This window comes from Dicentrarchus labrax, unplaced genomic scaffold, assembly GCF_905237075.1.
Source record: "Dicentrarchus labrax unplaced genomic scaffold, dlabrax2021, whole genome shotgun sequence".
Taxonomy (NCBI): domain Eukaryota; kingdom Metazoa; phylum Chordata; class Actinopteri; family Moronidae; genus Dicentrarchus; species Dicentrarchus labrax.
Window position 1 is genome coordinate 103,704 of NW_026136769.1, and position 16,862 is coordinate 120,565.

The following is a 16,862-nucleotide window of genomic DNA, read 5'->3' on the forward strand; positions in this document are numbered from 1 at the left end:
GTGAAGCTCCAAGTCACCAGAGACGCCATATGAGAAGCTAAACTTACTGTTTTATAGGGGAAAAATACATTTAATCACCATAAAAACTCACTAATTTCACCACTGAGAGAATATTATAGAGAAGATGAAACTTACAGTAGTCTTTAATGTTTAAACTTTCTCATTTTTTACGGGGATTTCCACGTGTACACTGTTATATGGCAGGAAAAAGGTAGGTTTTACCTTTTTTTTATCAGTTTTATCCACTAAAAGGTTATAAAATTAGTGTAAAAATGTTGTCAGTAACTATTAAACTATATTAGGCTATAAATGATCCCGGCCACTCAAATTAAAGCAAAAACAGTAAATATCACACATGTAGCATTTAGTCAGTATATAGACAGACTTCCAGTGTCTGCAGGTTCAATGATATTTATTCCTCTGGGTTGTGAGATAAAACACATTAACAACGTCCAGATTCATTACAGACTCAGTGAGGAGCTCCATAAAAGCAACTATGATGATCAATGAATCCTTTTAGTAATTTTATAAAGCAAATAAAACCAGCTTGTTAAATGTAAATAAGTTCTTATTTTCACTCTTATATAACAGTAAACTGATGTTTGAACACGTCAACATGCTCTCTGGGCACGTGCAACAGGCATTATTTAATTAAAAGACCAGATGATTCACTTATTAGTACAGAAAATAATCAATAGTTTGATTGATAATGAAAATAATCATTATATTTTTTGCATTATAGTGACGCTACAGTGGAAAAACACCAATAAGCATCACAAATACTCATTAAATGACACTACTGAGAGGATATAAAGCACTTTACAGAGTGATAGAGTGACTATAAATACATGTTTTATATATATAAAAAGATATAAAGTGTTTTAGAAGCAGAAATACTGCAGATAACTACAGGAATATTAGAGAAACCCCACAGACACACTGTAATAACCAATATGTGAATATTGCATTAATACTGCAGCAGAGGGCCAGAAAAAGCAATTACAGCTCTAATAAACAGCAAAGATCATCAAACAAATCATTTAAAGAATATTATAGTAGTTAAGTAGATGAAGATAAAGCACCATAAATAAACTTAAATGAATAATATGGATATTGTAAGAACTCAACAGGAGTGTAAACAGCAGAATCTATAGCTTAATATGGACTCACTGAATACATATTGATACAGCCCAGATACACAATAACCCCATTAAACACCACAGAGCCAAAATAAATAAACTCACTATTCAGTATAAAACATCAAAAACTAACTGGAGGAATATTCTAGAAATATAACAGACACATAAAATGATGTGAAAGTGTATGGTACATTAAACTATCAGGAATATTACACACAACATTTAACACAATAAAGTCAGTTTAAGTGTCACACAAACACTGCCGAAATACTGTAAAGATCTGACACTACAATATAAACCACTATTGGAATATAATACAGGCTGCTTGTAGGCTTAATCCAAAAAAACGGTGGAAATTTGAATGTAGTCTGGTTGGTGTGAAGTGTCACCGTGTTTAATATCGCGTTAGCCTGCGGAGGTAATTCCGATCAGCGGTGAAATGAACCGACTGTCACAGTGAAATAAACAGAGCTGAGAAAAGGATAAAGAATCGGTTGTAATTCACACCAAAACTCACCGGAGAGAACGGAACCGGGTGCACGGACGCTCCTGCGCAGAACCTCCGTTTGAAAACGTCCAAATTTACAACAAAACTAGATTTACTGATCCAGTTTGTCTCCAGCTCGCATCCACAGGCAGCGCGCGCTGAGCAGCCGACCGACACACTGACACCGGCTGTGTGTGCGCGTGCGAGTGCGCGCGTACAGGAGAGAGAGAGAGAGAGAGAGAGAGAGAGAGAGGTGGGGACCCCAGCCAGTCTGCGCATGCGTGATCACTCAGGTGGAAGGGAAGGAGCTTTCTCTCGTACACGCCCACCTGCCAGGATACACACACACACACACACACACACACACACACACACACACACACACACACACACACACAGACACATCCTTACCTCCTTTAATACATCCTTTATAAAGTCATGAATATCAAATGATTAACACATGGTGTGTGTGTGTGTGTGTGTGTGTGTGTGTGTGTGTGTGTGTGTGTGTGTGTGTGTGTGTGTGTGTGTGTGTGTGTGTGTGTGTGTGTACAGCACAGATAAGCTCAACCAGCCCCGCCCTTGGCAAAAAAACCAAACAGTCAGGCTTCCCTCTTCACACACACACACACACACACACACACACACACACACACACACACACACACACACACACACACACACACACACACACACACACGCACACACACACACACACACTCATCGTTTCATGCGTCAGCGTGAATCTGCTCCTTACGCTGCTAAAAAACATGAAATATGATCAATAAGCAAATAAATGTGAAGGTGACATTAACACAAACTATTCAACATCTGCTCCCCAGAAGACTGTGTTAAATAAAGCAGTTTAAAAAAGCCCAAAAAGTGAATGTACCCTGGTGTGAGTATAAACCTTGACTTTAGTCTCATCTGACCTCTGACCTGCAGTACAGTTCTGAAGGTCATACAGTCCAGACAACAAGTTAAACACTTTAAATAATAAACTTTAGGACATAAGACAAACAACTTCTCTCAGTTAAGAAGTTTATTTAGAATTGTATAATTAAAATAATACTTGTACAGGGATCTTGTTGGATTGAGAAGCCACAGTCAGCGGAGTGCTGTTACTGACTTTTCTCTCCCCAAAAGAGTAGTGACCAAAGGTTACAAGAGGTTATATCTGTTTTACATTAAGCAATGTGATTGGTGGACTATGTGATGGGAGGCAACCGTGGTTTAGACTCGGTGCATCCTCGTTGGTGGTCAGACTGGTCCCAGTCTCTTGGCACACGACCCAACCAATTCCAAGAGACAGCTCCCTAAAAGAAAATGAATTATTCCACCCTGCTCTCCCTAATAACTGAATATTACTTATGAAACTAGAGCAGCGGTCAGATCTGGGTGCCTCCGACCTTGGAGATAACCACTCTTCCTCCCCCGGCCAGGTGTCTGCAGCTAGAGTAACTCAGGCCGAGATGAGACTGTGTCTCTGTGCTTCTTATCTTTGTGTACTAGCTTTAAAGAAATGCAGGCTTTCACATCTATATGTATTAAAATATATTAAAATGACTCATCTCAAAATCTAAAAAGTGAATGTACCCTGGTGTGAGTATGAGAGACCTCAAACTATGTCTTTAGTCTCATCTGACCTCTGACCTGCAGTACAGTTCTAAGAGTTTATACAGTCCAGACAACAAGTTAATCAACACTTTCCCGAGCACTGCATTTGGGTCCAAAGAGGAACCACTTAAAAAAGGAGAGAGAGAGAGAGAGAGAGAGAGAGAGAGAGAGAGAGAGAGAGAGAGAGAGAGAGAGAGAGAGAGAGAGTGAGAGACAGAGAGAGGGAGAGAGACAGAGAGAGAGAGACAGAGAGAGTGAGAGAGAGAGACAGAGAGAGAGAGAGAGAGAGAGAGAGAGAGAGAGAGAGAGAGAGAGAGAGAGAGAGAGAGAGAGAGAGAGAGAGAGTCTTTGTTGTGAGAAACTTTATTCTGCTGTTGAAATGTTTGGGAAAATTAGCCTGGATGCAGCAACAGCAGCACACATACACACACACACACACACACACACACACACACACACACACACACACACACACACACACACACACACACACACACACACACACACACACACACACAGACACACACAGACAAACAGTGGAGTCCGGTTTGTGTGTCGGTGTTGCCTGGTGAATAATTGCTGCTCTTTAAAGCAATCAGAGCAACACAACCACAAACAGACCAGAGTCTTATTCTGAAATCACTCAGTTTAAAGACAGAAACACACACACACACACACACACTCTCTGCATACTAATCCAAACTGTGATGGTGACATACATGTTTTATTTCAGCTGTATTTTTAAATAAAGTTGAACTAAAGTCCAGTTCTGTGAGTGTGGACACAGACGTATCTCAGTGGTTGGGTTTGAGGTTAAAGGTCAAAAATTGAGATTTTAACATCTGCAAAGAAGATAAATATGAAATTAGAAGAAGAAACTGGATGTTTACTGCAGAATAATGTTAGTCTGCATTGTTGTTTCTTGGAAAAATTGTGGAAAAAATGTAATAAATTGTCTTTATATCATCTTTATTTATATTTGTCTCATACTTTGTTTATTGTTTTGCACCAATATAGACGCATTCCACGTTCGTTAAACTCAAACAAACAATAAAACCGATTCTGATCTTTACAATTAACATTATTTTCTGTTGTTTTATTGTTATTAAATAAATATTTTACAAGTAGCTTTTGAATCACGTTCACATTATCTTGTTTTCTGTTGTTTTAGACCCAGAAACTCTTTAATTTACAGTCATAAGAGTTCTAATTACAGTTGTTGTTCTGTTCTTTGGCTTCAGATAATGTTTATTTATAAGCCTTCATCCACAGGAATCTTCTCCATATGTGTTGAATAATATCTTGCAAATCTTTACTTAAAAGGAAACTTAATAGAACAGCTGTGTCTTAAGATCTGAACCTCTTGTTCCTTTCCAACATTTCACTGTAACACCACAATAAAATCTTAAATATCATAAGATTAATGCCAGAAAGTTTTAGAGTGAAAGTGAAACCCAAACTGTGTCTGTGGAAAACACCTGAAATCTGAAAGTTTTAACACTCACATGAAACCAAAGCTGATAAATAATAATTACAGTTACTAATCTCAGATCACGGACTTTTGCTTTTGATAGATTTATTTGGCAGTTTTGCCACATAAGATACAAACATTTCAACATTAAAACAATTTATTTGTTATATATACATTTTGGTCCTTGTTATATAATTCAAATAAAAATGACTCAATTCCCATTTAAACTTTGGTCTGACAGAAAAGGACTGCGGGCTGTTTTTCAGGGTCAGCTGTTCACTGAGAGGATTTCCTCAAACGTTTGTTATTACGAGGATGAGGATCAGTCCGCTGGAGGAAGGCCAACACTGAAAACCCCTCATCATCATCACTTATCATCCCCCAAACTTTCCCTCCACAGTGACTCGCACAGACGGCGCTGCTGCTTTTACTTTTTGTCTCACAGTGGTGGAAAACAAACAAACTTTTAAAGGGAAATAGCACAAAATTTAAAAATCAACCATAATTTTTTACTGTGATGTACGATATGAAATAGACAGTATGTGTAATTATTTCTCTTTTTAGTTCTCTATTGATCACAAAGAGTTCAAAATTACATAATAATTTAGAAAACAACTCACTAGCTATCTTCCAGGGCTTTCAACCTCATCTCCTGGTCTTCTTTAGTGAGTTTAACTCCATCAACTTACTGGCTTTTTTCTTTTTTTCTTATCAAAGTTTTTCTATTTTGAGAAAACTTGATCTTGAAGGAAGGTGCAGTTGAAAGTCTGGGGAAAAGCTAGTAAGTAAGTTCCTTGAGTACCGTTTCCAAGGTCAAAAATGAACTTTCGGATTCAAAATCTTCATAATTATATTAAACAAACAAACCACCGATCAAAAACAGTTTGTTGGGATCACAAAAAACTTTTTATTAGCTGAAAATTTTAAAAATAAAGTAAATTTTTGCCAGTTTTCTCTCTTACAGTTTAAAGTAAAACCCTGTTTTTGGTCTCAAACAAATCACAGGAACCACCGTTACTTCATTTTTAGATTGAGTGGAATTTCCCTTTAAGGCAACACTGAACTCAGTTGGGACATTAGCAGTGTACATATATTCTTTTTTTAAAAGGTGAGGTTTCTGAGACATTATTGCACAAAAGCATCCACAGTCATTGCATAGATGATGTTGTTGTCAGGCCTGAGGTACAGTGACACACAAACATCTTCGCACATATCAACAAAAACAAGTCCGGAAAGGAGAAAATTCACATATTGTATCACAGGAGATATTTAAAGGCAGATTACGCATTGAGTGCAAAGAGTGCAAGGACATTCAGCAGGTGGATAAAATAACAACAGTTTGACATTATGATGCAAATTGTCAAAGCGTTATTTTGTCCACCAAATAGTGAACAGAAGAATCAGAAGACAAAAATTACACAAAGGCGACACATTTATTCAGTATTTTCAGCTAAATGTGATATAATGATTCAAAAACTAAAATTCTTTTGGCAAATTTGCAGTGTGTAAGAGTATATTGGTTTAAACATGAACGATGGCTCAAAATAATGAAGCCTTTTATTTGGAGGACGATGAACATTTATTATTTGGCTGCTGATGAAGGATGTCAGTGGCCTTTCTTTACCAATAAACAAAAAACATGGACAGCAACAAGCAACTTTATTGTGAAAAATTAATCTCTATAGACAGATATCTGCACATGAATGCAGAATCTGCAGAAAAGGGACAAAGATTTTGGCATCAGAAACGTTCTGGTTTCGGTTTGTAGTGCGAGTACTTTCGATCACGCCTGAGCGAGCTTTGGTTGCCTGCAGGTAAACAGACAGAGGTGGAATGTATTGGCTGGAAAGGAAATCTCTGAGCCGATCGGCTATCATCTGACGATTATTTTGCTTTTTTAAAAAATGTATCTGTTTACAGAGATTAGCCAAAATGTGTCTTTCTTGTCATTCTTGTGTGTGAGTTTCTGATCGGACTGCAGAGGAAGTTTTGGCCCAGATATCGGTCAGTATGATAGCTAATTAAGTGGTTTCTTACTGTGAAACTCTGATAAAATGAATATATATTCTATGAACTGGAATGTAACTGGAGTGCATTGAGAAGTACCAACCACTGTGGCTGGTGGACACAATTTAAGTTTGAGAAAAACTGTTGTGGTTGAGGTTTAAACTTCAAAAGGGGCTTTTAGACTAACAATATTATATCATTAGATAGAAGAGACAGTTAATGAACACCTAAATCATGACTACTGAAGAAGTATTGCCTGAAATATTGGCGACAACTAACTTTTTTCACCAATGAACGAGGCATCATCGTCGACGTATAGTGACATTTTTTGGTTCGTTAGTACTATTCAAATTGGTCTTTGCAGGTTGCTGAGCTTGAAATGACCAACAGCCAACCAGACCAGTGCTACTGAAACTATGTAGCTGGTAAGTTAACTTTATGGGTGGCCATCCATCATCTGTCACTTTCACCAGATTTTTCACAAGCTACTTGATCCAAACACTGGTGGTCCCGATTAAGTTTCTGAAAATGACTGATATAATGGAATAAAGTTTGTTTCTGTAGATTTATCATTCTGTTGGTTTAGTCTTGGACATGGTCTGGTCCTCTTGCGTGGAGCTCATAGAGTGGTGATATAGAGAAACATCTGTTACCTCACCAATAATCTTTGGCACAGGACAAATTAACCAGAGAAGTTTCATTTTGGCCTTTTAGCAAATAACTTCTTGTATTAACATTAATTAGCTTTAGCTGAATATGATCTGCTGTTATTTTAACCGGCAGAATTGATGATCAGCGCCGGCTACAAATGAGAAGCTGCTACGAACCTGGACCCAGATCCAAAACAGGACTATCTTAAGGTCAGAGTTGGGGATCGAACCAACCTCTGTGGACAGTGAAGCTGTTTTCCTGAAGTGGAGTTAAGGCACTTTTTTGTTCCCGACTGCAGTGGCTGAGGATTTTTAAAGTTCAAAGAAAGGCTTAGTGCCTCACAGAGGATTAGATGGATTTACTCCCCAACACACTGAGACAGAGGCAAGAAAACCAGGAGGGGTACATATGTGTGTGCCTCTGTTAAACAGGTCAGAAGTCACAAGTCTGTGAATGTACGTATAGTAAAGAGTTTCTTTTGTCCCTCAATTTTTGTTCAGAATAACATAATTTTCAACACATTCCAAGACTTATATGCAGTTTTACAACACTTTAAGACCTGGAAAGTGATAAAATTCCACCTCCTCAAAGCCTTTTCAGACCTGCAGGAGATATATTAAGTATGTCCAAAATAATTTTCCCTCTAAACTATCAAATTCCCTGTTTCTGGTGCAAACATTCAGTTTTCCAGATGCTGGAAATGAAACCCACAAACTCCAGTTCCACTCTAGTATAAAAAGACTACCTACCCACCGGACTGACTATCCCAAATTTCACATCTGTCCCAACATTTCTAGTCCAAAAATCCTAAAACAATCTCTCTCTCCCTAACTTTTCCCACAATAGTGTCCATTTATCCCAAAACACCTTTTTTCCAAACCCACATCTGTCCACCTGCCATGTGACCAGGTTTGGTTGTTGTGTCAACTTTCCTCCAGCCAAGAGGGGTCGTCCACACTGGCGTTGTTGAGGTGTTCGCTGGCCTGACGCATGTTTTGCTCCAGGAAGCTGTGACACGATAAACTGTGAGCGGCAACGGCGCCGTGAAGCAGCCACAACTGGTTATGGAGGACTTTGACCTGCGGACAGAAAGCGACAATGAAGGATTCATCAACTCCAAACCAGATTTTCAAAACCAAAACACACAAACTAAAGACTTTACACTCGAAGAAGACGTGTTTCCAGGAATCTCTTACCTTGTTCTCCTCCAGCAGCTTCACTTTGACGGACAGGTCGTCTCTGATCTTCTCGTACTTCTCCCGCTGGCACTGAAAGTTTTTCTGGGCCTGCTCCAGTTTGGGGAGGGTGATGGCGTCACGGGGCCCGAGGTTCAGCTCCTCCAGGTCGACTCGGTACGCGTCGTACTCGATCCTGGGAGGAATTTACACAGTCATCTACAGCAGAGGTTTCCTCATAGTGACAATATTCTTATGGTTTCATAACGGAAATGAACATTGACAGATAATTACTGCACAAATATTATTATTACTGTGTTCTTGGGGCCCGGTGGCAATACCACAGATCTACAGCTGACAACAGATTATTTCCTGCTCCTGTTTGCAGATATTAGTCTTTCTGTGTCTTCTCCGCTGTTGATTGGGTAACACCTGGCTGACCACACAGCTGACACGAAACACCCACCTGGCAGCGTCGTACTTCTTGGCGTTGATCATAGTGTCCTCGATGGTTTTGTTGACCAGGGTGTTCATGTCGGACGTGAAGGCGTTAATGGCCTCCGCCAGAGTCTCGCCGCTCTTACACAGAAACTTCTGAGCTTCTGCATTCAGACCAAACTCCACCTGACAGAGAGAGAAAGAGAGAGTGTTTTCACTGCCTGATCCATCATCGCTGCCTGATTACTGAAGCAGTTGATGTTCCCGTCTGAGTAAAGACGCTACAAGCTACAAAGAATCTCAAAACTGAGTTGTCGGTTGTCATTGCAGCAGTGAAAACACTTTTTAAAGACTCACGTGCAGTTTTGGTGTTTTGATGCTGAGATCGCTGAAGGCGTCCCCCAGGGTCTTCTGGGTAACTGTGAACTGAGCGAGCTGATTGGCCAGCGTCTGAGCCAGCTTGGTCACGTTTTCGTAGCGTTGTCGGTCGTCTCTGAGCAGCTCGAGCCGAGGCCCCAGGTCCAGGTCCACCGTACGAGATCCACGACCGAGCTTCTCCGACAGAGCCTGCCTGGTGCACTGCGGGGAGAGAGAGTGTCACTATTGATCAGACTGATGGTTATTGATTATATCGGTTACCGACGAAAAGCAACAGAAAGTCCGGTCTCACCTTATAGGTGGTGATGCTCCACTTGCGGACTCTCTGCAGCTTCTCACTGGCTGGGTTCCTGTTGTTGCCTTGAACAACCACAGGTCCACTTCCTGGTTGCTGTGGGGTCACTGGGAGGTCTGAAGGTGAGGTCAAAGGTCAGTGGAGGGTTATCAGGGTGAATTAATATATGCAATATAATGCAAACAATCAAATTCACACTTTTACTCCCTCACTACCTTTGCTCGGCCCAGTTTCCATGGTGACCTCTGACATGGCCTCAGCTGGACAGGAAGTGACGGTGTCGTCGGTGTGGTTGCAGTTACTGTTTGTTTCCTGTAAAGAAACATGAGTTTAAAGGAGTCAGATACAGTGCTGGTCCCAGAGCAGTGACTGGAGGCTTTTAGTTCAAAGCTCCAAAAACATCAACAACAGAAGAAAGTGAGATAAAAGTTAAATATTCTGATTCCGGATTTTCCTGTGAAAACTCAAAGAGTACATCCGGTTCCTTCCTAGTAACCATTACTCCCCCGAAACTATTTGTTTCTTTTATTTCCAGTTCATCACCACACTAACCTCAAACTGACAATTAGTCTCATGTTTTTAGGCCTTTCTTCGTTATCTGTGATGCAAAAAACACATTAAAAACATTAAATCTCGCACCACAGAGCATCTCTCCTGCCGGGCTGCTGCAGCCGAATCATCGGGTTTTCGGGGGCAGCATAAATCATCAGTTGATAATGAGAAATTCTTATTAAGTATTATTCCAATAATTAAATTATAGCTGATATATAATATAATTAATTCTTAAAACGTTTGTTAATCTTTTAAGGTTTTTGTTGACCTTGAAATGACCATTTTAACAACAGTGTCGTCAGTTATATTCTCAACCTTTCTAACCATTAAGTGTGTAAAAACTACAGTTGATGAACTTTTTAATTGGGGAAATAAATTTATTGTCCATTTCAGGTTTTTCCACAGGTCTGTGAACTCCGACCTCTCGATGGAGGAAATAAACTTCTTTAGCCGACTGAAGTAACACCTTGAGAAGCTAGTTTGACTGCAAGGTTGTAGGTTAAAATCCCATTCTCCCTGCCTCATCAGCACTTCAGCAACTGATCTAGAGATACATAAAAAGCTGATCAGCTTTAGGGGTTTTCTAGCCACTTTCCATTCTGGAATTTCACATTTCCAACAGTCCTTGAATGCAGCGTGAGCCTCACTCCCTAGAACAGGAACATCGGCAGCAACCGAAGGCAAAGAGGTCAGAGGTCGGAAGTCGAGGCACCGGGATGACACTTGGGATCACCGTGGGAACCGGGGGTTGCCTTGCGGGGGCCAATCAGAACCCAGATCAAAAGGTTGCGAGGTTGCCACGGAGATGATGGCTCCCCACTGTGATTGGCGGGCAGGCAAAGAGGTCGGAGGTCACCGGAGCAATCAAGACAGGAAATAGCCACCTGACGCAGATGAGAGGTAACGACACACACACACACACACACACACACACACACACACACACACACACACACACACACACACACACACACACACACACACACACACACACACACACACACACACACCTGTGGAGGGCTCACCGGGCCGGAGGAATTTGGCTCAAAGTTGTTGTGTCGCATTGAAGAGACAGCGAGGCATGTAGTGACGCAAAACGAGTCCCCCCCCCCCCCCACACACACAGACACACACACACACACACACACACACACAGACGCACACACACACACACACACACACACACACCTTTGCTCTTTCCAAAGGTTAGGGAAGCTGGTGTGCGACAGGGAGGCTGCCGGTTTGTTCGATGAGCTCTAGAAACGTTATTTTGCACCTGTGGCTCCGCCGATTGTTTCACTCTCTGTTGCAGATTCGGGTTTACCTAATGTGTTAGTACACTGACCTTTAGACTAGTGGTTCTCAAACTTTTTATTTATAGTTTATGAAGCTGATCTGATTGAGGGGCCGAAATACAGTTAACGTTTTCCAGGACAACAAGGATTATTTCCACATTATTTGGTCATTTTAATCAACTTTCAGGTGTTTTAATGAAGAACACGAGTCTCTAAATATCAAGATTTTCCAGCACTGAAGACTTTTCTCAATGGAAAACATGTTTTCGCTTTTCTCCAAAGGTTTAATACGTTTGTTTCGCGAATGCCCCTGTCTAGAACCAGTGTTGTGAACATGGAGGACCCGCTCTCTCTGGCTCATTCTAAGGTAACAAAAACACAATAGTTCTTATATTCAGGTGATTAAACATTAATGAAAACATAAATATAAATATTATATTCCAACAGATCCTCAATGTGACACACTTGAAGTATTTTTTATGAATGTGGATCCACTCAGGCGTCACACAACGACCCCTCTTTGTCACAAACTCTTAAACTCAGCTGATGATGACGAGCTACAAACTTCCCTCCGCACGCAGGTGAGTCACCTGTTGACATCGTGGCGGCGGAACCACTCCTGTTCCCTGCCATCGCTCGATCACCATTAACCACAACAATGGTCGTCTTATCGGACAAACAAACACTCGCTGTCGCTGTTTGTCCCACCAGTTTGCTTTGGTCGTCGTGGCGACTGCTGATAACATTGTAGGAGGTGCTAGTTAGCCACTGCACGCTGTCCCTTATATTATATTTAGCCGGTTGCATAATGTGTGTGTGGAGTAACTGTAAAGGTCTGTTTTAAATATGTATAATACACTGATAACACACTCTGTTTGAGACGTGATGGGGTGAAAATCAAACATCCTGTGCTCAATGAGAAGATTTAATATGCAACATTTCTGCATTAAAATGTATGAAAACACCGGATCTATGTTATATATCTACTTTATATTATTTAAAATGTTTAAACTCAGAGAAATCTGTCATTTTATTCAGGTAACGGTGCGTTTAATTTGTTCACTTTCAGGTCCTCTAGCTGTTGCAACGTCACGGATACGTCGGAGAGTGAAGTGAATAAAACTTTAAAAAGGTTAAAAAGTTTTAAGCAAGCGGCTCCTGCAGTTCCTCTAACGGCCACTAGAGGCTGGCTCCATAAGGCCTCATATTATAAATAAACTTTACAGCCTGATACAAACAACAGTTTTGGTCTCTACAGCTAATTTACCTGTTAATTGTACAGAGGGTTGAGTTTATATATAATTCACCTGTTTAAATGATATTAAGGATTAAAGTTAACACACAGTAACTAGAGGTTTCCCCGCCGTCTCACCGTGGGAGGAGTCTCCTCCTCGGTGACGCCGGACGTCTGACTGACGCCTCCTCTCTGCTCCGCCCCCTCCATCCTCTTCCTCCGCCCACTTCTCTTCTTCTACTTCCTCCTCTGGAAACGAAACAGAACACATCACATGTACAACGTCTCTTTGTATGTTACGGACAATTACCATAATTAATGTTTCCTGATGCTGTTTCTAGATAATTATTTTATCTCAGTCTTTTATTACATTTAACAGCTGAAATTTATTCATATAAATGTTTAGATTTTGGTTGTTACAACCGAAATAAAGTTAAATATCCAAACATATTCATCACTGTCAGTTGGAGGGAATTTAACCCTCAACCCCGTCAGCGTTAGTGTGTTTAGCTTTGTTATATATCCTGTTACATTACCATGTTAGTTAGAGTAAACATATATTTATACCGTAAAAAACTCCTAATAATGGCCCGGGCTGCGTTTATTTGCTTAAATCACTGAACTCCCCCTGCCTTTATTTGGGACAGGCCTTTATTTGGGACAGGCCTTTATTTGGGACAGGCCTTTAATTCCTTTAGCACAAAACTAAACTAAACTCTAACTGCTGCTTCTCTTGTGTTTTTGTTCAGCAATTTGACAACTAACATGATGATTATGATGCTCCAGAGGTTTTTTTCCGTCTCTCTCGTTTACCGTGTTACCGGTAATTCAGAATGAATTAACGTTTTACTTTGTCGTTGATCGTTTTAGTAAAATATATTGAACGATTGAATTGTGGAGAATCTATAACTAATCTAATTCATATTGACAGAAGTTTAAACATTTATATTTGTGTAGGAGATCAAAACGACGTAAAACTCTCTCAAGCAGGCGACCTGGTGGATTTTAAGAGGTTTTATACATCGAGATGATTTCTATAAAATCCACACCAGGCTTTTATAAGAGACCTGCGTCTATTAGGGACCCTGTTTTACGGTATATCTTGTACATTTTGGCTCTAACTGAGGGAAACTCCTCAGTGTTTCTGTGTAACGTCAGTGTGGATAAACAGCAGCACCGAGTGGTGAAAAGACACCGAACTGCAGGACCCTGTTCCTCTAATGTGGTTTCAATAAATCAGATTAATATTTTATTATCAGGCTGAAATAATCCTGTTTATTCTGATCCGGCTCATTTGGTTTTCTGTGGCAGCGGTTTGAGGATTGATTTGTTGATCCTGGGTGAATTTATCTTGAATTATAACTTGAAAAGAAGGCATGTTTTATGTTTTATGTCTTTTAGTTGAGTTTATGTCTCACAGTAGCTCTAATAACTTCACAATTATATTACATAAATAATATATATATATATCATTTATATTACATTCATATTCATTATTAATCCTAGAAAGACGTTTGTATTTTAAACAACTTCATATAAAAGCGTCGTTGTTACTAATAAAAGCTGCTCTTTTGCAGGTAAAGGACTGTTGCTATGACAACAGGTCCTTTAAAGCTGAATTTTAAACCAGTTATGAAGAAATAAAAGAAACTGGACTCAAATTATCATCATTAAAATCTGGATAACTCAAGTTAATTATGTATAAACGAAGTTAAACTACAACCCTAACACTCATATTACTGTCACATAGCGCCATCTAGTGGTCGTACAGTGGTTGTTACTGCAGCATGGAGATAAAATAAAAGTCCTTTATATTCAGAAATGTCTGAAAAACAAAAACAACCACAGAAGAAGACACATGTTGTTGCCTTTCTGTGTGAGTTTGTCTTCTTCTATGTTGTCACATTTTGAACTTCCTGTGTCGGTTATCTTACATTGTTTGTTAATAGTTTCCTGTACTGATGCTTTCTGCTTCCTCCCGTCCTCACAGAGACGTTTTATTGTTGTTTTTAATGGATAAAACTGTAATAAAAAGCTGTTATAATGGAGATAACACACCCCGACAATCACAACCGACAGCAGTGTGAATCAGAGATTTCTGCTGCTTTCCCGTCATTGGCAATAAAATAATCTCTTCATCTTAAAACTTTATTTAAAAGTGCCAAAGTTCAAACTAAAGTTTATGAGTTGTGGCAGGTTGAGCTTTGACCTCTTACAGTTCAACACAAGCTGGAAACCACCCATTTTAACGTTTAGTTCCTGCACAATGACACTAAGACTAATCATTAAAAAGCGGTAATCTTTACTTCTGCTTATCAAAAGGAAGATATATTTTACTTCTGCAGGGAACGAGTCGACTCTACTGCGACAGAAAGGGGGCCAACGTTAGCACTGCTGTCCAATTATTGAGTCTGAGAGAGCAAAAATGTGTTATTGAAGCTGTTGTTACGCTTGCTTTGGTCCCACAGCGGAGCACAGTTGCTTATATTTGCAATATTGTGATATATACAAAGAGTACAAGGTTGTGTTATTGTCATTTTACAAGGCAGGCTTCTTTAATGACAGTTTAGGTTTTAGTTTCCCTTTATTCTACTTGTAAAAACAGTAAAATAAGGCTGTGATTTGTTGATAAAAGGTAAAATGTGACAAACAGCAACACAATGAAGGATTGTAGTTCTGAAAATATGATATAAATCTTTTAGAAATCTTATAATTTTCCTCTTTTAGGCTCAAATTGTCTGTTTCTTCTCTCCCGGGCTCTAGTTTTTTTTGCTATAAATGTTGTCCAGATTTAAGGGATCACAATATGATGTGTTTACCCTATCATGCAGCCTTATTAATTAATACCGCATAACATATATCTATATATATCCTAGATACCATGAAGGGTTGAAAACTGTAGAAGGTATTTAAGGAATTTGAGTGAACTGATCATTTAATCAATGGTGTAAAGGTAAATTAGCCTATAATAATCACAACATAAATACAAAATATATATTAAATATAATATTAATATACTTGAATATTAATTTTTAAAAATATATTTAAAAATATGCCTGAAAAATAAACTAGACTGAAAAATACAAAATAAAAGTGTGTACGTAAACGTGAATTACAGTTAATAATAATAAATATTGTATAAAATATAACAAATAATTTATAGATAATGCAAAAACTAATATCTTTTAACAATATTAATTTAAAAAAAGATCAATACTGAGGAGAATAATCAATATTTATAAGCGAACTGTAAAAGTCACACATCAGTGAGGGTGCACAAACTACCGTAACACCTCCCCAGTGACGGTACAGCGCACCAACGGCCGCCAGGTGTGACAGACAATCTGGTGACAGTGTCAACATGTTCCCGCTGTAAACGCTCCCGCTCCTGAAGACACTGTGTTCCCTTGTAAAACAGGTAGCTCCGCTTCGGTTTAAACTTCTTCCACACGCACCAAAGCGACCCAACCGTGAACATATCGCCGGTTTCTGCTCGTTAGAGGCGGAATAACCGGTACTTTAACGGTTGGTGACATTAAGGTGACACATCAAACGGTTTTTTTTTTTTTTTTACCTTCACGGCTTCAAAAACTTCCACCTTTCTTCTGCTTCCTCCAACCGTCAGCTCTTCTTCCTCCCGCCGCTGGAGGTCTGTTAGCTCCTCACATTTAAACCGAGAAACTGAAGTCAAACTCTGTTTTTAAAGAAACAGAGAGAAAGAAAAGTTGTGAGGCTGAAAGGGAGGAAGAGTCGAACACACCCGGAAGTGTTTTCTAGCCGTTTGTGCGCTGGCGCGGAAGTTCGATTTGTGTCCTTGTGCTTACCGGAGGGGCGGTGACTGTGGATGAGTTTGACACACCTACAAAGAGCAGATATATATAAATACATACACATACATATAAAGATAAACATAAATATAAAGATAAACATAAACATAAACATAAACATAAAGATATACATAAACATAAAGATAAACATAAATATAAAGATAAACATAAACATAAAGATAAACATAAACATAAACATAAACATAAAGATAAACATAAAGATAAACATAAATATAAATATAAACATAAAGATAAACATAAATATAAAGATAAACATAAATATAAACATAAACATA

General features: G+C 39.2%; 2 protein-coding genes across 2 annotated transcripts in view; both read right to left on the reverse strand.

The window, feature by feature from the left end:
- The window catches only part of LOC127359778 (FH2 domain-containing protein 1), a 28,721-nt gene extending 26,781 nt beyond the window's left edge, over positions 1 to 1,940 (reverse strand). Inside the window, exon 1 of the mRNA XM_051393918.1 lies at positions 1,657 to 1,940. The gene's annotated coding sequence lies outside the window, so the exon portion shown is untranslated. The remainder of the gene's footprint in view (positions 1 to 1,656) is intronic.
- Positions 1,941 to 4,802: 2,862 nt separating this feature from the next.
- LOC127359781 (arfaptin-1) lies at positions 4,803 to 16,515 on the reverse strand. The gene is made up of 8 exons (XM_051393919.1): positions 16,314 to 16,515; positions 12,878 to 12,988; positions 9,874 to 9,970; positions 9,656 to 9,774; positions 9,343 to 9,564; positions 9,014 to 9,171; positions 8,569 to 8,743; positions 4,803 to 8,451 (listed from the first exon to the last, which is right to left on the reverse strand). The coding sequence occupies exons 2-8, from the start codon at positions 12,947 to 12,949 to the stop codon at positions 8,296 to 8,298; spliced, it is 999 nt and encodes a 332-aa protein (XP_051249879.1). The 5' UTR covers positions 12,950 to 12,988; positions 16,314 to 16,515; the 3' UTR covers positions 4,803 to 8,295.
- Between the last annotated feature and the right edge of the window lie 347 nt (positions 16,516 to 16,862).